Source organism: Culex pipiens, chromosome 1, assembly GCF_016801865.2.
Source record: "Culex pipiens pallens isolate TS chromosome 1, TS_CPP_V2, whole genome shotgun sequence".
Taxonomy (NCBI): domain Eukaryota; kingdom Metazoa; phylum Arthropoda; class Insecta; order Diptera; family Culicidae; genus Culex; species Culex pipiens.
Genome location: NC_068937.1, coordinates 132739611 through 132765065, shown reverse-complemented (window position 1 = coordinate 132765065; position 25455 = coordinate 132739611). Strand labels below are relative to the sequence as shown.

At 33.7% G+C, this 25455-nt stretch overlaps 1 protein-coding gene across 2 annotated transcripts in view; it reads left to right on the top strand.

Moving 5' to 3' along the window:
• The window catches only part of LOC120431685 (hemicentin-1), a 444046-nt gene that overhangs the window by 335074 nt on the left and 83517 nt on the right, over positions 1-25455 (top strand). For both annotated transcript variants that reach the window (XM_039596803.2, XM_039596810.2), the window contains exon 4: positions 24940-25140. In XM_039596803.2, the coding sequence (XP_039452737.1) occupies positions 24940-25140 (201 nt within the window). The remainder of the gene's footprint in view (positions 1-24939; positions 25141-25455) is intronic.

Below are 25455 nucleotides of genomic sequence, written 5' to 3'. Positions count from 1 at the left end.
CAAAATGAGCTTATAATTTCTCTGCTCGGGGAGATCGAAGAAAATTTCAATTTGGAAATTTATATTTTAAACTGTGCAACTCTTCCCGACCATTATCAGGCAGCCATTTTCCACCAGTGAAAAACAGCTCGAAAATGATGACGAGGACGTCGTCCTCCAGGCAACAATCGAGTTGAACTTTGCTGCGACGTCATCGTGTCCTTTTCCAGGATACACGATACAAGAGCACATTCCAGCGAGTTTTCCGACTCCCCCACATCGCGAAAAAAATAGGAAAAAGTGTGGGAGAATGGTGTACCATCATCAATACCCAGATGACACGACATAAAAAATCAATCACCAAAGCATTATGCAGGGCATTTTGCTCAGTCATTAGCAGGTGTGGGGGTGGAAATAAGCGAGCTCTTGTGCTTGCGTGGAAATTTGCGATTTTTTTTGCTCAAGAAGCACATTTGCATGCAATCGTGCAATTTGGATCGAGTTTTAAAAAGGGAAAGCTGACAAATCAGTTTTGAAGTACCTGAAATCAGCGAGTTTTAAACATTTTTTGTCTAATCTAAAAATAAACAAAACTCCTCACCAAGCACCTTAATTGAAATCTCACGTGTACCTGCCATCCGTAATTTGTCAAACCGCACACGAAAAGATAAAATCCGGCCAAACAATAAAACTACACTCTTGTCCTACAACCAACAAATCAACCGACCGACCCCGAAGGGGTTTATGCCTCAAATTAGTTGTTTGGGAAGCGGAAAAGGGGTTGAGAAACAACGGTCTAACAAATCCACGCCACTAGAACGAAACTTGATCCTTAGCTAATCCTTTCCGTTCCACTTTTGTGTTTGTTTTTTTGTTTGGGGTAAGCTGATCTATTTTTGGCAATTTTTGTTGATTGTCTTTCTTGTCTTTCTTGTTTTTCTTGTCTTTCTTGTCTTTCTTGTCTTTCTTGTCTTTCTTGTCTTTCTTGTCTTTCTTGTCTTTCTTGTTTTTCTTGTCTTTCTTGTCTTTCTTGTCTTTCTTGTCTTTCTTGTCTTTCTTGTCTTTCTTGTCTTTCTTGTCTTTCTTGTCTTTCTTGTCTTTCTTGTCTTTCTTGTCTTTCTTGTCTTTCTTGTCTTTCTTGTCTTTCTTGTCTTTCTTGTCTTTCTTGTCTTTCTTGTCTTTCTTGTCTTTCTTGTCTTTCTTGTCTTTCTTGTCTTTCTTGTCTTTCTTGTCTTTCTTGTCTTTCTTGTCTTTCTTGTCTTTCTTGTCTTTCTTGTCTTTCTTGTCTTTCTTGTCTTTCTTGTCTTTCTTGTCTTTCTTGTCTTTCTTGTCTTTCTTGTCTTTCTTGTCTTTCTTGTCTTTCTTGTCTTTCTTGTCTTTCTTGTCTTTCTTGTCTTTCTTGTCTTTCTTGTCTTTCTTGTCTTTCTTGTCTTTCTTGTCTTTCTTGTCTTTCTTGTCTTTCTTGTCTTTCTTGTCTTTCTGTCTTTCTTGTCTTTCTTGTCTTTCTTGTCTTTCTTCTCTTTCTTGTCTTTCTTCTCTTTCTTGTCTTTCTTGTCTTTCTTGTCTTTCTTACCGTTTTCAAGCAAGTCCCAAAAAAGCTCTTCTCACCCTATTCTCGACTTGAGTGTTGCTTAGTCGCGTGTCACTACGTTTTTCTACTCTTTTCCAGATTTTACGGTCCCCAAAAAGGTAACAAACAAAAGTTTCACCCAACTTGGCGTCGGTCTTACCACCCTTTTTTCCTTTTCTGTAAACAAAATTATCAAAATGGTGTGTGTTTTAACCTTTTTTAATGGCGCTGGGATCAGTTTCGCGTGCAAAACAAATCGAGACAAGGGTTTTATGTTGTAGTCGTCCGGTTAACATGGCTTGAAGGAGATTATCTGCGAGTCTCTCAGACTGAATTTTGAAGATTTTTTTTAAATAACTATTTTTTCCTTTCGAAAAATGTAACAATGGAACAAATATCAACCATTTTTCATCACAATCGACAAAAAATTCACCTTCCCAGGAGGTCATTACGACGAAATTTTATGTAGAACCTCGTTATCAACCAGATATCATCGCGGTGGCGCACGATTTTCGGAAACCATAACCAAAAAAAAAGAAATCTCAACCCAAGAAAGAGAGCGTGGGCAATAAAATATTATTACCAACTGGGGCATGAGTTTCCCAAGCGTGGAATGCGTTGATAATTTCTCCCCGATATCCCGGGACCAAGCTGGGACCACCACCTGCAAAGACCCAGGCCGGTGAATATTTTTAGTGCCGCACGGCCACTGATGACCGAATGGTCACATTTTTCACGGGGATCGTGGGCCAATTTCAAGGTGTGTAGGGGATGGTGGGGCTCGATAAGTTAGAGCTATTTTACTTAGGTACTTTAGATTAACTATTTTATTGCTTTCTTTCAAGTTCCTTTCGTCTCAAATACTTCGGTTGTATCTTGTGTCTATTTTGACCCAAATTTCTTTTTTGTCCCAAATGTCACTCTTGTCTCAAATATCTCTTTTGTCTCATATGTCTCTTTTGTCCCAAATGTCTCTTTTGTCTCTAACGTCTCTTTTGTTTCAAATTCCTTTCTTGTTTCTTTTGTCTCTTTTGTCTCAAATGTCTATCTTGTCTCAAATATCTCTTTGGTTTCTTTTGTCTTTTTTGTCTCAATTTTCTTTCTTGTTTCTTTTGTCTTTTTTGTCTCAAATTTCTTTCTTGTTTTTTCGTCTTTTTTGTCTCAAATACCTATCTTGCTTTTTGTGTCTCTTTTGTCTTAGATAACATTTGTCTCAAATATCTCTTTTTCCTCAAATGCCTTTCTTGTTTCTTTTGTTACTTTTGTCTCAAAAACCTATCTCGTCTCAAATGTCTTTTTTGTCTCAGATAACTTATTTCTCATATTTCTCATTTGTCTCTTTCTTGTTTCTTTTGTTTCTTTTGTCTCAAATGCCACTCTTGTCTCAAATGTCTCTTTTGTTTCCAATGTCTCTTTTATCTCAAATTCCTGTCTTGTTTCTTTTGTCTTTTTTGTCTCTAATTTATTTCTTGTTTTTTTTTATCTTTTTTGTCTCAAATGTCTATCTTGTCAAAAATGTCTCAAATGACTCTTTTGTCTCAGATAACATTTGTCTCAAATATCTCTTTTGTCTCAAATGCCTTTTTTGTTTCTTTTGTCTCTTTTTTTGTCAAATGTCTATGTTGTCTCAAATGTCTTTTTTGTCTCAAATATCTTTTTTGTCAAATTCCTTTCTTAATTATTTTGTCTAAAATGCCTAGTCTCAAATGTCTCTTTTGTCTTAGATAACATTTGTCTTAAATATCTCAATTGTCTAAAATTTCTTTTTTGTCTCATATAACTAATTTGTCTCAAATGTCTCTTTTGTCTCAGATAACTTATTTCTAATATTTCTCATTTGTCTCTTTCTTCGACTCTTTTGTCTCAGATAACATTTGTCTCAAATATCTCTTTTCTCTCAAATGCCTTTTTTGTTTCTTTTGTCTCTTTTTTTCTCAAATGTCTGTGTTGTCTCAAATGTCTTTTTTGTATCAAATATCTCTTTTGTCAAATTCCTTTCTTATTTATTTTGTCTAAAATGCCTAGTCTCAAATGTCTCTTTTGTTTCAGATAAAACTTGTCTCAAATATCTCAATTGTCTAAAATTTCTTTTTTGTCTCAAATCGTTTATCTATTTTGTCTCAAACGTCTCTTTTTCTCAAAGCATCTTTTGTTTGTCTCAAATGACTCTTTTGTCTCAGATAACTAATTTCCCTCAAATATCTCATCTGTCTAAAATTTTTCATTTGTCTCAAATGCTTTCCTCGTTTCTCGTCTGTTTTGTCTCAAATAACTTATTTGTCTCAAGTTTTTTATTTTTTTTTTGTCTCAAATGTCACTTTTGTCTTTAATGCCTTTCTTTGAGTCATATGTCTTTTTTGAATCAAATGTTTTTCTTGTTTCAAATTAAATTTTTGTCTCAATTCTCGAGTGAATGAGTGTTATTTGTCTTTTTATCACCAATGTCTTTTTTATCTTCTTCATCTTTTGTTTATTCTGTCAATTTAGTCTGATTTGTCTGTTTTTTCTTCTTCGCCTGTTTTATCTCTTTTGTTTTCAATTGAATTTTCAATCAAATTAAATTTGGAATTGAATAAAATCTGACTGCTATGTTAGAAAAATAAGCTCAAAGGTCTGTAATGCCCCAATGCTCTCTATTTTCACCGCCGGCCAGGTATCACACACAAGTGTTGCGTGCCGTTAAGATATATTTCTTTTAATTTATTATTCATACTTTTCCATCCCCCCTAACCTCTGCCCTTGGAAGCATTCGTTTCGGCTTGCTCTAGGTTTCCTTACGTTTCCGTTCTTTCTGTTCTGGTTTGGACTGGTCTTTTTTTTCCTTTGCTGCTTTTTTATTAATGATCCCGTAATGATAAATAGGTGGATTTTTATTATTCGTACACACCAAGCCATCTTTCTTTTTTTTACAATTGCACCAGAAATGTGTTGTTTCTTTTATGAAAAGCAAAAAAAAAAATTAAAACAAGATTAAGATTCAAGAATTTCATTAATTTGAAATTCTCATTGTTTTTTTTGAGTATTTTTCTACTCTGCTTTTTCGCTAATTTTTAATTTCTAAATATTCTGTTCTTCATTTCTTCTGTTCTTCTGTTCTTCTGTTCTTCTGTTCTTCTGTTCTTCGATTCTTCTGTTCTGCTGTTCTTCTGTTCTTCTGTTCTTCTGTTCTTCTGTTCTTCTGTTCTTCTGTTCTTCTGTTCTTCTGTTCTTCTGTTCTTCTGTTCTTCTGTTCTTCTGTTCTTCTGTTCTTCTGTTCTTCTGTTCTTCGATTCTTCTGTTCTTCTGTTCTTCTGTTCTTCTGTTCTTCTGTTCTTCTGTTCTTCTGTTCTTCTGTTCTTCTGTTCTTCTGTTCTTCTATTTTTCTTTTGTTCTTTTCTGTTGTTTTTCTTTGTAAGATTTTTTTCAATCATGCTGTATGGATTTTAATTAAAATGAGTTACATTTCTTTGTGAATTCAAATTTACAGATTTTTTTTCTATTTGTTTCTGCATCTATTTCCAATAATTTCAACAGTGCTTTCAATTCACTTCTAACCTATTATGGCCTATTATGGTTACCAGTTATTACCTTACAAAAGAACCACAATACGGTTCGTTTCGATTCATTTCTGATTTCACGCTTTTCATGCCGATACGCTTTGAAGTGGCACATCGGAAGCGCTGCCATTAATCATTCATGTACTTCAGCGTCGAATAAAACCGCAAGTACAAAAACACAAAGAACCTCCATTGATGCTTTGTTGATGGATTATTCCCGTCCCCTGTTGAATAGAATTACGGCCCCATTCACACCTGTCCGGGTGCGCTAATTAGGGCGGAGTGTGCTTTCAATTTTCCAAACGGTTATCTTTCTCTACCTCTCTAGAGCTGGAGTTTTTGTTGATCAAACCAACCACCATCAGCGCCAATTCCCAGCACGGTCATAATTTAGTTGAGTTGGGGAAAATTACGACATGCAACAAGTTTTATCAGGTTTTCATGAGCGAGGTTTGGAACAATAGACTGTCATAAATTTTTTTTTTTTAATCATTACAACTTTTTCAAATAGTGTTGATTTTTGCTTACTTGCTTGACAAAAGTTGGTCTTGCTGGGAACCATTTCGTAGGGGAGTCCTGAGGGATAAAAAATTGAATTCAAATTACAGCTAGCTTCAGCATGGTGTTGGACCGTGATACCTTTTTTTTTTGGTCCAACTTTTTCATTTATACCGAACACTTGCCCCACTCGAGTCTGTTGGAATCGTTACGTACTCGGTTTATAGGGTTACCAAAAAAAATGGAAATTGAAAAAAAATTACAAAATTCTGCAAAAATTCGGATATTCGATGGCAGTGTTGCCAAACATCAAATTGACGTTTGGTGCGGATGGTCTCGCTGATGAAGTAAGAAGTTATCATCACCTCATTGTTAACACTTGAAATTTAAAAATTCGATCAATTTTAGATGTCTACATATTATCACAGTGTTGCCAAATTATTAAATCAAAAGGTCTTTTAAAAAGGTCTTTCAAAAACATGACCAATGATAACTCCATGGAGGTATGATTTGTGGGTCTACGGCTGTAACTAGGACTTTCTGGAACATCCCAAGAGAGTCCACCTAACTCACTGAAGCTGTGCGGGTATGTTCCGAGGTCAAAAACCGGTGACCTCTTGCTTGTTACGACGGTAGACCCACAGTTCTTAACCCCGAGGAGTCCTTGAATGACCCAGAACATCCCAAAAATTTATTATAACAATGCACTGTAGTCTTTCACACTCACTAAAGCAGTCGGCACAGCAAAAATAAAGAAGTAATCCAGCTGCTTGTAAAAGGCCTGGCTGTACAATATTTTTTGCATTATTTTATTATATTTTATGTAATATTACACCCGGAAATATGTAACCCATCAGTAAGGGAAACCTGCTTAACCAAAATGTCAAACTGCGTTTATCCTTTCCAATCTTCATGAATGGCTGATTTTTGTGTTTGCAAATATTGTACATGGGTCATTCCAGGTCAACTGAGTACACTTTTGGACTCGACCATCACCGATTTGGACCAAACTTGGAGGAAACCAAGAGGAAACGTTCATCTATCGATAGTTATCAGAAATCCCAAGTTTGGTGCTGATTAGACCATCTCTCTATTTTTGGCACCGCCCTCTTTTTTGACGATTTTCTAAAAAGCTTTTTTTTCTTTTGATTAAATTTAATTTAAATTTAATTAAAAATCAGTTTTGACTAATTCCTTATGTTTTTAATTGTTTTATTTTATCACCGTCGTATTCCCCGGACAATTTTACATAATAATCAATGTAGACCTCAAACTAAAATGAACTATTGGCGAGATACAGCGATTTTACTGAAAAAAGTTTGATTTTGCGCTGCACTCTGTCCTATGAATTCAAATCCGAAATAAGTTTCTCACATATAAAAACCGAACTATGCGGGATTCATCCCTTTTTGTTGAAAAGTACACCATGTACTTCCAAGTGCTGCGCAAAATCAAACCCTTTGTCAGTAAAATCGCTGTATCTCGCCAATAGTCAAAATAAAACAAATAAAAACATAAGGAATTGGGCAAAACTGATTTTTAATACTTAAAATGTTAAAATATAATATAAGTGGGCATTTAAGGGTTAAAATTTCCTTTCTATCGAATTCCTTGGACAATTTTCTATAAAATGCAACCTGTAGAAAGTCTTTTGCTCAAATAGTTGCAAAGTTATGATTAAAAGAAAAAAAAGTTTTTTAGAAAATCGTCAAAAAGAGGGCGGTGCCAAAAATAGAGGGATGGTCAGCACCAAACTTGGGATTTCTGTTAACTATCGATAGATGAACGTTCCCTCCAAATTTGGCCCAAATCGGTGAAGGTCGAGTCCAAAAGTGTACTCAGTTGACCTGTCTTAAGTGTCTTTTTTGACGAAGCTGATTTACATGCTTTTGCAAGTGATTTTACCATTTTATTTTTGTATCACATATTTTTTTTTTAAAGTTTGTTTTTCGAATCAACCCTGGTCACCCTACGCGCAGCAAAATGTGTGCAATTTTGGGGAAAATGCTTCTTGCTCTGGTCACGTCTCGTAAAGTCCAACTTGGCTGGACAAACCGAGCACAATATGGTTTACGAAAGTTGTGCTGCGGTGGTTCGCCAGGTTATGATCCGGTCGGGGACGAGAACTTATGGTTTGGCTGGGCGATGCAATCTGATCCCCTTTGAGATTTGAGCTTTTTTTTGTGTGCTATTTGTGCACCAATTCGTGATTTGAGATATGTAGTTGGGAAATGCTGCTTTCAACATGTTAAAGTGAACAAATATTTTTTTATGTTATTTTTATCAGTCAATAATGATTTTTTTCCTTTTTTAATGATTGCCCATTCAACAATTGATCCCAGTTTTTACGTTTGATTCCTATTCATTAAAAATGCAAGCTCATTTCCATTCATGCATCAAACAAGTTCGATAATGCATTTTCCAACCTAACCACCTAGTTAGAGCGGACATCACAAAGCACATCCATGCGGTGTACCTTTTGATGAAAATGATAATCCTTTTTCAAAGCCCGCCCAACCGAACAGCGTTCCTCTATTGCGACTGGATTAGTCAGGTGTGTGTGTGTGTGTGCCCAGATTGTCACAGAAAAGCCTGAAACAATAGTGGTCCCCATTCACCCCTGCTTAATTGAACACTTTTCCCTGCACTCATGAATAGTGACTATGCGATAACGAGTTGTGCAAATATTGTGGCTTGATTACATAAATTAATGATCAATAGAATTATTTGCTTCCCACCCACCAGGTAGGTGCGGAAGCAACAGCCTGCAAACCGTAATGGGCAGGCCAGGTCTGTTGATTCCTGGCCGGGGCAGTGCTGTGAAAGTCGTCAAATTTAAGTCAAGTCATAGTCAAGTCATAGTCAAGTCATAGTCAAGTCATAGTCAAGTCATAGTCAAGTGAAATTAGTTTTGAGCAGCTTTCCGGAGCTTTTCACGTCACTGGCAGGACACTACCAGCAGGTGCCGGGACCTGGAGAACGCCCAACAATAGTAATAATAGTCACCAGGGGAAAATTCCATAATGTAGAGTGCTTGCCGATATGAAAGCAAACAAATAAACATCGAGAGGCACACACACACAACAGCACGAGACAATGGCCCAGTGCAGTTAAGTGCGCACTGCATAAAAGTCCACAACATAAGCTCCGTGTGTGTGTGTGTGCGGCAATTTTTATGTTGCCACAGCTTCCCAGTCTAGCTGGAACATGGAAAATAAGCATGGCTATGGTGCATCTATTCATTACCGAGATTTGCAGTGAAGGTAATTGTGGGAATAATAGATATTGTGCAAATTGGCTGTAACTGGACATTCCTAGAAGAAGAGTTATTGTTATTTTATCAGCTCATTATGCCTTTTTTTAAATTTTATGATTCTGTTAATTTATTATTTAGAAGAGCTTGACAAAACTTTAAGAGCGATATCATTTGTTTAAGCAATTTCGCTGCAACTTCCACTTCCTCCACGATTATTCAAATTCCGGTGAAGTCATTAAGCAATCCATTATACGATCCCATTTTGCAGGATTTGCTAACCTAACCTAACGAAGAATGATGGACTGGGCGCGAAACACCCCCTCAGGGAAGTGCCTAAGCTCCCTTAGTTCGAAAAATATGCAACCAAATCACGGAGATCAGAGTTGGAGCAGTTCTCTAGAATATGGCAAAAAATCAAAATTTTTACCCCTGAACATTGAAGTCACAAAAACTCTGTCATCGTTATGACATTTTTCAAAAAAAAAATCTTTTAGTAGCAGATAACTCTATTATCTGCTTCATGAAATAAAAAAAAACTAACTGAATCCACCTAAGTGGTTAGTGCCTTCCTCACACGTTCCAGATTACAATGAATCTAGTTGAGATAAATATTTAACAATAATTTGACAGTCGATGTACCTGAAATCTTTCCAAACATTTGTCGTATAATAAATTTGAGCTCTATGGTCATTAGGGTGCCCAGAAAAAATGACCCCCTGCTCCACAAGCAAAAATCATTTTTTTGGGTTATTTTAAGCATCTGTAAAAATTTTGAACGAAATTGGTTGGGTTAATCTCATTCATACCCGAGCCTAAAGTTGGTGAAAAAAATGTTTTTCATACAAAAATGATTTTTTTTTAAATCGCTAATAACTTTTCAGGGTCGAGTTTAACAGCTTTGGTATGTTCTACAAAGTTGTAGAACATTAAATTTCCAATGAAAATCTCACTTTTGGGAATATTTTGATGAAAGAAGCGCATCGTGCAGACAAAACCGTAATAAAATTAAGTTTTCCATACATTTTTTTCTATTTTTCCCCCATACAAACTTCACCTTCGAGTATCAATGGGTAAATGTTGACCGATTTTGCTCATATTTGGCCCAGAGTCCTAAAATTGCTCAAGAACAATATTCAGCTTGTGGAGCGAGTTTTTGAGAAAAATAACCCATATTCTGGGCACCCTAATGGTCATCCGATTTATAAAAAAAAAAATGAAAAGTCTTTCAATTATTGGTTTGAGTGATGGATTCGATTATCCTTTCGCAATAGAACATCAATATCAATTAAGTTGTCATAACTTTCGGTGGGGTGACCAGATCTTCAAAATTGTTGACTCATTGGCAAGGTCTTTAAATCATCTATCCAATGATGTGTCACAAGGTAGAACCGGACGTCATTTTCATCAAGTTTACCGAGATCCAGCTTAAAAAAATACATAAATTTCACTTAAGTGGCCATAACTTTCGATAGGGTGACAAAATCTTCAAAGTTTTTGACTCATTGGAAAGGTCTCTTGATTATCTTTCTAATGGTATATGATATGACGAGGTTTGGTGTTAAATAAGGTAACTTTTGGGACGTCCGAACATTTACGAAAACTCATTTTTATACATAACTTTTCAAAACTTCAAAAAAAGTTAAACTTGATCTATGGGACCTTAAACCGAATTTCAAATTCACTGTCACAAATAAATCATTTGAATGAAAAAAAAATAAGGGAAACCAAGCAATAAAAATGCAAGAGCTAGATTCAGTTGGATTCAGTTGGTTCATTGCTATTTAAGATTATTTGTTCTTTCAAATTTTGTCCAAAAGTTCTATAAGTAAACAATTGCCTTATTTAAACAAAATATTTACTACTTATCCCATACAAACAAATTATTATGAAAAATATTTTTCAACATTATCGCTTTTCGAAATAAGTTTGGATTTTTAAGTTATTATTAAATAATTACACAATTACTTGTTTTTATTTTTCAAGTTTATCTCATTCAAAATTTTACCATCTTTTTACAGACGCGTCAAATTGATAATCATTCAAATTTTTTAATAATACTTTATGTATCAAAATTTTATGATTTCCCGTTCATTTTTGATTCCAAGAGTTTAAAAATATTTATAAAAAGGAGAAAAAATGGAAAAATTAATAAAAAATAAATATGTAAACGTTTTGGATAATCTTTTCATCATTGAGCAGTTGGTAAACACAAATATTTGCAACAGCTTTATCATAAATGTTCTCAAAATTTCAAATTGCAGAAAATTATTACATCCACTCAAAAGATGAGTGCTACAGTTTTTTTTAAGAATCCCGAGCAGACGGAAATAACTTGGGAATAACATTTTTTGATATTTGAAAATACTAGGCCAATAACATTTTATGTTATTTATAACAAGATTTGTTATTCACCGTTATGATTTTTTTGTTATTGGATTGTTATTGTAATAACAGACTAATAACAATTTGAGTTATTCTTCGAACAAATCTTTGTTATTATTTTTTGTTATTTTAACAACTAATCCGATCATCCCAATAACAGTTGGAGTTATTTTTCCATAACAAAAAATGTTATTCCAAAGTTGTTTTGGCTCTCAACCAATATCAGACCAATAACAATTTTTGTTATGATAACATAAACTGTTATTAAACTCTTATGCAAAAATAGATTTTGCAAGAATATTCCATAACGCTTTTTGTTATTTTAACAGTATTTGTTATTGAAATGGCATGAATTTTGTTATTACCGTCTGCCCGGGAAGTTAAAAAATGTCAAAATGTTAAGTTTTTGCTTTTTGGGTGCTTTTGAATTCCCCTGACTCAAAAACACCTAAAATGCTTAAACCAACATTTTGTTTATTGGAACTTTTCAGACAAAAAAAAACTATATTTCCAATCTCTCCTGAAAGTTTCATGAACACATGATTAAAGGGAGTAAAAGACGATTTTAGCTTGAAATTTTGCCATGCGCAAATCCAACTGTCAAACTTTTTTAGCGTTTTTTCTTGAAACACCGAGTTTAGTCTGGGATGGAGACTCCCAAGACATATCCCGTGAGCATGACGAAGCTCGATTTTGAACTGTAGTTTTTATTTTTTAACAAAAATCTAAAACTGGCGATTTTTTATAAGAAAAAAATAAAAATATTTTTATCTTTTCTTTAAAATAATCGAAATTGGAGAAATCTGACTAAAAGTTTATGCAAAGGTAGATTGAAAAATGGTTTCATTCAAAATAAATTACCAGAAAATAATGTAAAGTGGTATGCTTTTTCTAATTTTTCACTTTGAATCAAATTATAGAACATAGTTTTTTTTGCAATTCCGTCGTGAAACTACTTACTTTTCCTGTCATTCTTGAACGACGAAATAGCCTTCTTTTCTGTACCAAAAATAACAGAATCGAATAGCAACACTTTTCAAAATAAATGCTGAAAAAATCTACTTTTCAGCACTGAAATGGGTGCTGAAAAGCTGAACTTTTCAGCACTTGTTTCGAAAAGTAACACTTTTCAATTTTTTTTTATATAAACGATTTATTGACAAAATACATGAAAATTTGACTTAAAATTTCACTCAAAGGGTGTTTTTCGGAATTGCAAAAAATGTTGTATGGAACTCGTTGCAAAACTTGATTTTTTCAGCACTCTTCGTATTTATCCAACTCGGTGATTTTATTTTTCATTTTTTTCATTCGCTTTATTTTTGCAAGAATTTAGATTCAAATAAATTAACTGGTATTTAAATTTTGACATCCATTATTAAATCAAATATCCACGAAGGATAAAATAAATTACATTCAAAATGCTGAAACTGAAAATGGAATGTTTGAATCAAAGATCCAAAACTGGCAAGAATATTGTCAACTTTTTTTTTTTAACAGATTTATATTTACTTTTTGACAAAATAAAAAAAATATATCGCAGAGAATCGCTCATCTGGCAAAGGTGAATTGTGATGACATTTTCAATTCTGGTCCGAGGCGTTATATCTTTTATTTACCGCAAACGCTGCTGTTTGCTGATGAGCGACCAAACGGAAAATTCGGTAGGAATGATGGATTCTGTTCTTCTTTAGGCAAGACAACAATCCAAATTAGACCGTTGGGAAATTTGTTGCTTTGGTACGATTTTGGGCATATCGAAGAGTGATTTGTGAAATTATGGGCTTTCTGGGTTTTTTTCTAGAAATTGCCTTTCTGTTTTATTTATCGTAAACCTAGATTTTTCTTGGTAATTTTGTTAACATTGTATTTTGAACACAATCAGTTCAGAAGTTTACTCGAACAAATTTTTAGCCCTCGTTTTCCACCACCTTCATCGAAGTAAAATTATCAAAATTTCCCCCGATCTCCGCCCGCCTGCTAATCCATTCGGGCGGAACCTGCCGTAACTTTCTTTTCCCCGGGAAAAACCTTCCCCAATGAATTTGCGGCTTGTGGTGTGGTCCAGCCTGCCCCGAAAACTTTCCCAATCATGGTGGCACTCCTCCTCCCCCTCCTGGTCTCCTGGTAGACTTGCCATTTCATTAAAAATAACTTGCTCGCCAACATTACCGCAAAGCTTTTGCTAAGCCGCCACGTGGCAGATAAGCTTACTAAAGTGCCGAACTTTTAGAGTTTTATTTCGAGTTTTAAAAAGTTCGTTGAAACTAAATAATAATAAATTAAACATTTATGAATATTTGATGCATGATTACCAACATTTCCCTTTAAATTCCGTTCCGTTGCATAATTTAGGCCCCTCTACCTGCCCTAAACAAGCTCGTCACGGCTCGTTTCGGGCTTACTCTGGCGTTCAAAATCGACGCTGGGAAATTTACGATCAGCAATAATTTCCACCTCCTCTCCATCTTGTCGTTTGAAAGCTTGCAATTGCAGCTCCCTCCCACAATTTCAGCCGCACATAACTAATTAGGGACTTCGTCCTTCGTCTTCCAAGCTCGACCAAATTTAAAGACGGTGTCGTGAGCAATCAAACAAATTATTGCTTATTTATGCTGTTCGCGATTAAATTGGGCCCAGCTTTGGCGGGAGCTTTAAAGGCCTAATTGCTTTATAACATGCCACTAAATGACTCGAAAAAAAAATAACAAAAATCTCGTCAAAGAAACGTCGCTGTTAAATTGAGGCATGACGAGGGCTGCCGGGTGGTAGTAAATTTTTGATGGAATTCCTCGGGCCAGCAGCTGCTCGGAAAGCGAAATTGCTAAGGTTAAACATGATGGAATTCGTGATCCGGGCGACGAGGTTTTAACGGGGTGATTAAACGGGCAGGGGGATTAAGCTTGTTATTATTTTTGGTACGATTTAATATGGGAGAATGCTCGGTTGTGAGCGAGCTAAGATTGATGGTTTAATTGCGGCTTATCATTGAATAATCAACAGATTAAGCCAATATATATTTTTTCTTTAAAAAAATAAATAAATAAAAACACATGGACCATTTTCCATGTTAAATGAATATAAAGAACATTACTAAGCCGACCATTTTTTTTTTCATTACTAAGCCGACCATAAACTGTCCACATTGTTGATTTATAAAGTTCTTAAGGGACATTTACAACATGCAAACAAGACAAGGCACAAATGAATAACGTTTAGCAAACAAACAAACAGGTTGTTTGCTCATTTAACTACAGCAAACATATTTGACGATAATTTTGTGGAAAAATTCTGGTTTAACTTACTTCATCATGATTTTTTTTAATTAGCTAAAAGCATGGATTTTTATCGTTTTAAAAAGTTTTTTATTTCTAAACTTAGTGAAACTTTATAATTGATTACCGAGAAAACCACTTCTTCCTCATCTCTTAAAAAAATCATGATTATTTACAAATCATTTAAATTAAAACAGTACCTTATCCAAATTAATCCTTTTAGACCTGATTTATTTTACTAATATTTTTTTTAAATTAATGATGGGAAAATGATTCTAATGACCATACGATAATTATGAGCTAATTTTGGAGATTTTGATTTAGCCAAATTTTAGGACTTAAGACAAATTCTTTTTATCAAGAAAAACTTTTAAAGTACTTTACTCAACTTCGTACTTTCAATTTGGACTTATGGGAAGTTTAATTGAGAGGTTAATTTTTCGAATGATTTTATAGTCAGTTAGTGAGAAAAATCAAAGGAAAAAATCTTGTTTAGAAGGGCAATTCAAAAATTTTAGTGTTTCCGTTCTGACAAAATGTTTGTTTGCTCTTCAACTAGTTTGCTGAACTCGCGAACCGTTTGTAAACAAACATCTCCGCAAACAACGAAACTGTCAAATGCCAAAAAAGGTTGTTAGCTAAATTGAAAAGCATTAAAGAAAATGTACTATTGATAATTAAAAAATACGGTATCCAAATTATTTTTTCATAAAATTTCGATATCAGGTATTTCATAAAATGTATGTTCAATTAAAACATATATTTTAGTCTAAAAAGTTCAAGCATTCAGAAAAATCAAAAACATCCCTTAAATGTAATAGGGAGTGTTCATTTATTACGTAACCCAAAAAATAGAATTATTGAACCCCCCCCCCCCCTTCCCCATCGTGACAAAATTTTCATACAAATTTTAAATTTTTTGTATGGAGCGTAACACAGTCTTCGACCCCCCCCCCCTCCTCCTCCCAACTGCGTTACGTAATAAAAAAAAACGCTCTCAAACTTGGTGTTGTGGTTGGGAGTACAAAATGTCTCTTTAATTAAAGATGTTTTGTAATATTTCATACCATCAAGGTTTTTCTATGGTTTCGCTTAAGAAAATTTGTCCAAACGAAAGTCCAATTTTTTTCAAAAATTGTGATATGATGTAAAAATGTATTTAAACATAAAAAAATAATTTCAAGACTTTTTTTATGAAACATCCAAATAATTCCAAAATCCAAAAAAAAATTAAAAAAAGTTAATAATTCTTGAAAACTTTGAAAATTAAAGTGGCGAAAAAATATTAACTTCAGATTCAAAGGCATAAAGCACGAATCAGAAATTTTGATAAAGTGCACGGTTGTTTCGAAAGCGTGGTAGTTTTTTTATTTTTCCATGCTTGCCCAAATATATTTCTCGAAAAAATCAGAGAAATTCAATTTCACACTTACAAAAAACATTGAAAATTGGACCTCTAGTAGCTTAAATATAGCTGCAGAATAAAACAAAAATTAAAACTGGAAAAAAATAGTTTTTTGTATATATATATATATATATATATATATATATATATATATATATATATATATATATATATATATATATCTATATATATATATATATATATATATATATATATATATATATATATATATATATATATATACAGCAATTCCCCACGAAAACAGCATGGAAAAAAACAAAAGTGCTCGGATCTAAAATTTTTCTGGGGGTTCCCTGGCCGAAATAATTAGACCCGTATTTTTTTGTTTGGCCATTAGGGTGACCTACGCCGTGTTAGGGTGGTCTGAAAAATGGCCATTTTCGTCGATTTTCGCAAAAACCACTTTTTTCGAAAAATCATAACTCCTCGCCATTTTAACCGATTTCAATTGTCTTATACGCAAATGAAAGGTGATAAGTTGGCCTTTCAAAGAAAAATAATAAGAAGTTTCAAAAATCTAGCCTAACATATGAAAAGGGCGTATGAAACTTTAAAATGTCGTTTTGACAGTGTCTGGACCAAAGAGCCTATGTCTGGAAATATTTTTATCGGATTCTCCGGACATTTTTACATAACATACTAAAAAATGGGAGGAGTTCATTTACAGGATTCCGAGATATGATTTTTTGAAAATAAAATCCGTGTTTTTTGACGCGCCGCGCGCAAAAACCAGAGAATGACGAAATTGGCAAAAAATCAACTTTTTTCACTAAAACTGCGATAACTTTAAAATTTCAGCGATGACCTATAGATGTCTGGGTACCAAAATTTTCGTAATTAAAAGACGCAACTTTTGGTACCCAGACATGTCAATTTTCAAATGTCGATATCTCAGTAACTCTTAATCCAATTTCAACGATAAATGAAACAAACTTTAAATTGTCTGATCTTTCCGATCAAAAAATCAATCATAATTTTTAATACAAGACTTCAATTTTCCAATTTTCTATTCGAGAAATATTTACAAACTTGAACAAGCATGTGAACTATTATTTTAAAAAAACATGCTAAATTTTCCCAAACATCAAATTAAGTGTGGAATCACCTCGAAAATGGAATATTTAATTTCAATAAATTTGTTATATAATCTTGAATTCAAATCTACTCCTGCATTTATAAACAAAGTTTATCATGCAGCGGTTTTTTTTAATTTTTTCTCAAATTATGATTTACAGAAACACGGGCAAATATGTTTTGTTCTGTGTCTTTTTTAATCATTTAAAACACAAAGTTCTATAATTTAATTCAGATTTAATTTTTTTTTGTTAAGAATGTGAAATAAAAATTAGAGCGTCCAATTTCCCGGGGTTACAAAATTCCCGGGAAACGAGAAATTTTTAACAAATTTCCCGGGCAATCCCGAGAATTCCCGGGAAATTTGAAATTTAACGAAATTTATTCTGATCCAATTTTTGATAAATATTTTGCAACAGAATTGTACAGAACAACAACTTTAATGGTCAAAATGGCTAGACTGCTTGTAAAAAAGGCCGGAAAAGGTGAATGTCTTATTTTTGAATGATATAACAAAAAAAAAATCGTTAAAATAGGTTGTAGAAAATAAAATAGTTAATATTCAATCCATAAAAGCGTAATTTTTGTTGCCCAACATATAAGCAAACAATATTCTTAGTTGTGAATGCTTCATTTGTGCCAAAAAGGTAGAAAAATATATACTTCCACTTGTATTTCGGCAAATCCTGGGAAATTTACAAATTTCCCGGGAAACGGGGAATATTTTTTTCCGGGAAATCCCGGGAATTCCCGTGCATTTTTTTCCCGGGACGGGAAATTGGACGCTCTAATAAAAATAGATTAATCTTGTTAAGAGCGTAATATTTTTTTTCTGAGAAGTTTTAAGCACCTTCAATTTTGCCAAAGATACCAAATTCATAACAAATTCCGTTCATACATACATGTATAAAAATTGTAGAAAATTTAAATTCGATTTTTTAATGGACAACTGTCAAATTTTATGACAACATTTATGGACGAATCAATGGCGCTAAATGGCTCTTTTGGTCATTGCGAAGGCCTAAAAATTGGTTGAGTTTATTACAATTTTTTTCTCAAATTATTTTAAACTCCACCCTCGAATTAAAACATTAAAACAACTGTCCCAAATTCAACGGATTAAAGCTTGTAGTAGAAATAAATGGGGGGAAAACCGTGCCACAAAAATTCATTGCACGTGTTAATTTTTAATGGCACACCTGGGGCTGGGGAAAAAAACAGACATATGCCACACAAAACTCGTGATGGAGGGTGACGAGGGATGGTTGAACAGATCGTTACACAAACCACAAAATGAAACAGGTTACAATCGGTGGTGAGATAAGCAGGGAGGGGGGGGGGGGGAAATCGATGAATAAATTGTAATGTATTATATAAACAGAGAAAACAATTTAATGAATTTCCCTTTAAAGCCAATCAGATTTTCTTTTTTTCAACAAGTGAGCATTCGGTCCTGTCTAGGGAGATAATTTCACTTCTCAATTTGTAGAATTTGTTCTTCTATTGATTTTTTTCTGTTTGTTTTTTGATTAATTTAGTAAGTTCAAAAAGAGAAGCCTTCTGTAATAACCTAGCTTCAATTAGGTTGTCTTATAATTTCTGAGTTAGACGCTTCATTTTCAAATAAATCGTAACCTTCAAAAATAGTTTTCTTCCTTCAAAAGCACAAGAATCGCATCGCAGTTTCACCCTAAACTTTCCCCCGAGAAGCTTGCGGCAGTCCTCGCTTCTTCGTCAGCAAGCTTCTCGTGGAGCAATATTTTCATCCTTTTTTTCCATAATTTTTATTTCTGTTCTCTTTTTTCCCTTTGTTCCTTTGACTGACATACACACACAGTGGCACACACCCTGCTGCTGGTAAGATTAAATTTTTGCGCTTTGAGAAAGAAAAAAAACGCTAACTTCTATGACGACAAGGGGAAACTTTTAAATTAAAATTATGCTAAAAAAAGCCCTCCCACCGGGAAGCTTCACCAACCAACGACGGGACGGGGGGGTGCTGAAAAGTTCAAGCTGTTCCGAGCTTTTTTCTTCGACGTCGAGGAACGTCGAGTGCGTGAAAACAATTTGAATTGCACTCTTCGCTCCCTCACTTTTGGCGTGTGCATTTGAGAGAGGGGTGTGGGGGAAATGCATCGGAGAGTGAAATAATAGAGAGAGGGAAAGAAGTGCGAATAGATTTGAAGAAATTACTGAGTTTTCCTCCTTTTTTGTGAGATGTTCACATTTGAATTTTCTCACCTTTTTTTGTTGCTTTCACAAGCTTTTCATCAAGTCGAAGAAAGGGTTTTGTGATTGCTTTGGCGCGGAAATCATTGTCAGGAGAAGAGAAAAGAAGAAAAGTTGCATTATATTCAATTCGCAAAGTGCCAACTTTTGGTGAATGGTGCCAAGATGATTCAATCGCTTTCTTTTTGTTTAATGAAAGTTGAACTTCTTTCTTTTGACATATTTTTTTTCAGATCTCGAAACAGGTTTGATAGAGAGAAAAAAGTTGAATCGAGAGTTTAGTTAAGAAAATAAAAAGAAATGCGAGAAGGGAAAGTCCCACTGCTTTTCTTTCTGAGAATGCACTAATTGTATTCACGATGCCCTATTATTCAAGTTTCCTCCTGATGGATTTTGATGAAAGAAAAAACATGATAATTTGAATACAGTTTTTTTAATTTCCTAAAAATAGCTCATACATATTTTTTTTTTGTAAGATATCAAGTGCATATTTTTTATTTATATAGGGCTACTAATAATTTGTCCTGCTAGATTTATTTCTTATCGATATTTTAAATTTAGTTAATACCTTATGTATTTTATCAACAAAAAAAACATTGTTTTGATTTGATATTGATTTTTTTGAAGATAGAAAAGACAAAATAACAAAAAAAGGGTTTATTCTCATGATTTCTTAATAATTAAACATCACAAAGTAGGACTGCAAAAAGGCAATATCAATGAATTCAACGACCAAATTCTCAAGCATTTAATTCCCACTCAATAAAGATTCAACTGCTTACAGGCCATTCCCCCTCATCCCACGCCCCGCAGAAAGCAATCCAATCCCCGCCAGAATTTACAGTAGATTTCAATTTATTCCAACAATTTCCACTTTGTGTAATGTCTCTGTTTCGGAAAACTCTCTCACACAAACACACAACGATTCACCTACTAACCGGTCGTCACCATCACCACCCACCCTTCTCGAAAAACCCCAAAATTACTGAAAAATTATGATTCGGCAGAAAATTGGAAAAGTTTCCACTTTAAAAGTTGCAAATTTATGGGCAACTTTTCCTCTTCCGCTCTCTCGTTCGCTCTTGCTCTCTCTTCCCTTTTTCAGCGGAAGAAGAATGTGTGTGTGTGTGTTTAAATTTCCCGGTTCACGAGTTGTCGTTTGTGTTTCGTGTTTTTTTTTTTCCTTACCGGGGGAAGAGAATTTGTTCATTTTTCTTGTTTCTGCGAGTGCAAAGAAACAACCCCACCTTTTTATTTGGGTAAGGTGGAAAAGCATATTGCAAAACGCGCACATTTGAATGCAACTTTTTTTGCTGGAAAGGGAGAAAATGAGGGAAAGGGGTGGGCCAAAATGACAATCCCACGTTTTTCCGGTTTACCATTTCCACAAGGAGGGAGGGTAGGGGAACCGCAATAAAATTTTAGAGCAGCAAACTTTCCAATCAGCAAAAGTCTAGCCTCTCCCCCTCCGATGGGAGAGAGACGACTGGGAAGAGGAGAAAGAAGTTGGTGGTTGACCAACAAGTTTTTCCCACCCTCTTGCAGGTTAGGTTTTGCGAAATTCATGAGGGCAACTTTTCCCAATTGAAACTGTCCCATTTTAGGGAGGAAGTTTAATTCTATCGGGTTTTGGAGGAGGCAGGAAAGTATCGGAAATGGCAGAAGAGAAGTTGAAAGTTACTGAAAATGTTTACTTTTTATGATTCTAAAAATCTAACAACAACTTATAAAAAAAAACTGCACATGATTCTTTGTTTTTTCCCAATAAATATTTCTTCATTATTAACATCATTTAAATTCTTTTTTATATTTCTATCTTTTATGCTTAACTTCTTTAACTCATCGAAATTTAAAAAAAAAATTAAATATTCACATGAAATAAACAAAAATTAGCTGTTTTGCATTCTTCACTGAGATGGAAATTTATTATAAGATAACTCATGAAATTTAGTTTTCTCAACAAACCTTTTTTTTTGCTCATGAGTAAAACAGAAATTACCTTAGTACGCCAATACTACTAAAAAGGCATGTTCATGAAGAACAATTTGAAAAATCATTTACAGTGATATGTTTTTTTTTTTAGATTTTGTTAAAACATCATTGAAAACATCAAGTTAATTATTTTTGTCATGTTTTAACATCTTGAAATCTGTTTTTCAATTGTTGTGAAAGCCAAAATTTTAAATAGTTTATGCTCATAATTTTCCTTTTTCAAAATTTTTATCGGTTTTGACATTTTTTTTAAATTTTTTTATCTCTTTCAGGCCTAAATATAGAAAAATATTAAAATTCTCAGAACTAGCCTTAATTTTTCCCATGGTTCCTGAAAATATTTTTCCCATCATAATCCGCATTTTTTCCACTTCATTCTTTCCTATCAAATTCTGAACAAATGTCTGTGCGTGTGTGGGGATGTTGATTAAAAATATGCACTTGATTTTCTCGGCTTTGCTGAGTGAATTTTGTCCGGATGTGGTCCATTCGGTTCACTTTCAGGTCCTCCAGCTTGGTATTGGAAATTGTATAGTTTCATTAAGTCGTGTAAAAGTTATGATAAAAAAAAGCTATTTAGACGACTACAAAAAAAGTGTGATTTTCAACATAACCTCAAATGACTGGGTCTGATGGCCACGAAAAAGCCGTGTAGGAGGGATGCCATTTTCTTCAAAAGCGGTGTCTGTATGTTCTTGACAAAAAGTCTGTAGGAAGTTTGCTTTTTTTATTCATTACTTATTTTTTAAGACCTCAGGTGAGAGGAAGGCACCTACCATCTAAAGGTGGATTAAGTAATGTTTTCTTAATTTGTATTTTGTAAAAGCAATTTGGTGTTTTTTTTTAGAATTTTCATTTGTTTCGTTCAAATTAAACAATTTTAAGTGTATTGAAGTTTTCCTTACGCTCTCTGTTAAAAATAGGAACACAGATTTAACAACTTCATTATTCACAATTAGAGCGTCCATCCCGGGAATTCCCAGGACAAAATTTCCGGGATTTTTCCATAACCAGGAATTCCCATCCCCGGGATTTTTATATTTTGTCCCGGGAATTCCCGAAATTGAAAATAAAAATCAAATTTTGGTCTGGAAATTCAGTTTTGATTGTGGAAATAAATAAATAGTTGAATACTTAGTAATCGATAAGAGTGTTAAAGCATTTAACACTGTATTTGGATTATATCAGCATTAATTTAGCTTATTAGGGGAAATTCTTAAAACTTTTGATTACAGATCCGCTAAATGCCTCGCGCTATAATTTTTTTCTATTTCATTTTATTTTTAAAGACTTGGTATTATATTTACGTTGTTGTTGTTATTTTAATCATTTATTTCTGGCAGCTTTAACCTTCTTGGTCATTCGCTGCCCTATATTAACGTATATTTACGAATTTAAACATTAAAAAATATATCATGTATATTTTTTTTTGTAAAAAACCGGCATCTGGAGCAAATCAGAACAAAAGTATCGAATTAAAAAAGCAATTTAATATTTTTTTTTGTTTTGCATAATGTTTTCCATGATTTTTTATTGATTTCGGATAAAACAGGAACAGATCAAAACAATTAATACACCGATTTTCAAATTTATTGTTCTAAAACCTCCTGTACTTATTCAGACTGAAGTCCTGATTTTCCCCAGTAGGCGGTAGTGACTGTAAAAATAATATGTTTTATGTAAAACATGATATTCAAAACTTTTCAAAAATTTTAATATTGATTTTTTTTGTTTTTTTTTTTTACAGACAGTTTCAAAGGAGTGTTTAAAGCTTTTGTATTCATGTCATTTAACAAAATAATAATAAATAAACATATCAATACGAAACTAATTTAAGGTAAAATCACACTGGAATAAAAAAATTAAGCAGAACAACGAACAACAAAAAAACAATTTGTTATGTATTTTAAGGTATTAAAAACTGCTGTCCTTGTTTAGATTGAAGAGTAGATTATCACCAAATAACAGTATTGAGCGAATTCTATGATTTTATGCTTGAAAACATAACCAATAGAATGAAAACATAGATTTTATTTCTGTTTCCAAAATCCCGGGATTCGATGAATATTTTTCCCGTTTCCTGGGAATTTCTAAACCTGGGAAAATTGGACGCCCTATTCACAATTAAAAACAAATAACAATTATTTCTTTTACTATGTGCAACCCTCCTTTTGACTGGGGCAAAAATTTGCCGTTAAAAATTTCGAATAAAATTCGTAATGTTTTTATGTTCTTTAATTTTTTTAATCAACAAGTCCATTACATATATTTTTCAAATTTGATTATGGCACAAAAAATCAGGGGACAAAAAAATCCTATAATCTTTCAAATCTCAATAGAAAATAATTGGTGTAAAACTGTTTGTGACTTATTGAGTCAAATAATTTATTTTGGAATTGCTTTCATACTAAAACAAAAATATTCTATAATAATTTAGTAGTGATACGTGTCTTGTGAAGTCGAAGGATAAAAAAGTAAAAATCAATCCTGATTTTTTTTAATTTGGAAACAAAAAATAACACAAAATGCTTTATACATTATTACAGTTATGCTTTTATCATAAATTTGCTATATATTAATGAATTTACGAAAATAAATTTGTTTGCTGAGCTTTTTCGTTTTGTAAAGATCTGTTTAACAATGTATTCTGAATTATTAACTAAAGATTGAACAAGTTTTTTTAATTGAAAATTTCAATTAAAATCAATAATTTTTTTCAGCCTTTTTTTTATTTCAGGGAATTTTTGTGGGGAGGGGGGGACAAAAGCTTTTGATATATTTTGAGATGGCCTGGTTATTATTTTTAGTTTAACTCCAATGTCATAAGCCTGCTTTGAATGTTTCATTTACTATCAAACTCTTAATATTCCATATTTGAAATCAAAAATTAGTTCAATTCATGCATTATAAGGCTATGGGTTCAGCCTTATTGTCCAAGCATTTGCCGATTATTTCAATCCTGAAATTTTTCCAAAAAAAAAACTCCGAACAACAATGCCAAACTTTCGTTTCTGATTTGCACCGCCAAAAAACAGTGTGGCCCACTCCCCCAAAAGAACTCATCCTGATTTCGAGTGGGGTTTCAAGATGAAGTACCCTCGACGTACCAACAACCCAAAAATGACACTACCTCCCCTCTCGGAGGTTGCTGAAGAGAGGAAGCTGTTTACACGAAATTGCTGTGGATGCACAACCAAAACTTTTCGAAACCCTCTCTCTCTCTTTCTCCCCCGCTCGATGTTGTTGTGTTGCTTGCAGCAGAGTCCTCGCTCCTGCTCTTTTCTCACCACTAAGAGCCACTTAATTGGCGCAAAAACACAACTTTTTTGTTTTGTTTGCTGTTGTTAATTTCAACTTGTGACGGTCGGGGACTCGTCCCGGATGGTGAATTTTTCGGAGAGCATTCCTTTTACTACCCCTCCGGGTTTTGTGGTCAATGGTGGCCGGTACCTAAAGAGAAGCGAAGCTTGGAGTCCGAACAAAAGTGAAAACTATTTTTCTGGCTGAGTTTGTCCAATTTATAAACAAGTTGGGGAAAAATAGGGGCGAAATAGTTGGTTACTTCGAGGCAAATCTAGTGAAAACTCGCTGGAATGCAGCTGGTTAGGCAAGAATTGATGGGAAATAACAGCCAGAAAGTATGCAACCCCTAACAGCTGCAAACGTACCAATTGATCCTGAAAGTATGCAATCTTGAATACATCTTTTTCTTTCTTCAACAGGCACGCTGGTCCTGCTGTGGCGACGGGGGAGCAACGTGCTGACGGCCTCGCAGCTGATGGTGACGCGGGACGAGCGCGTCCGGCTCGTCAACGGGTACAACCTGGAGATTTCGGAGCTGGAGCCGCAGGACGCGGGCGACTACGTGTGCCAGATTAGCGACAAGATCAACAAGGACCAGGTGCACACGGTGGAGATACTAGGTGAGTCGACTTGAAAAATTTAAAGATGAAAAAGTTTTTTTTTTTGTTTTTTTTTGTGTTTTGTTTTTTGTTTTTTGTTTTTTGTTTTTTGTTTTTTGTTTTTTGTTTTTTGTTTTTTGTTTTTTGTTTTTTGTTTTTTGTTTTTTGTTTTTTGTTTTTTGTTTTTTGTTTTTTTGTTTTTTGTTTTTTGTTTTTTGTTTTTTGTTTTTTGTTTTTTGTTTTTTGTTTTTTGTTTTTTGTTTTTTGTTTTTTGTTTTTTGTTTTTTGTTTTTTGTTTTTTGTTTTTTGTTTTTTGTTTTTTGTTTTTTGTTTTTT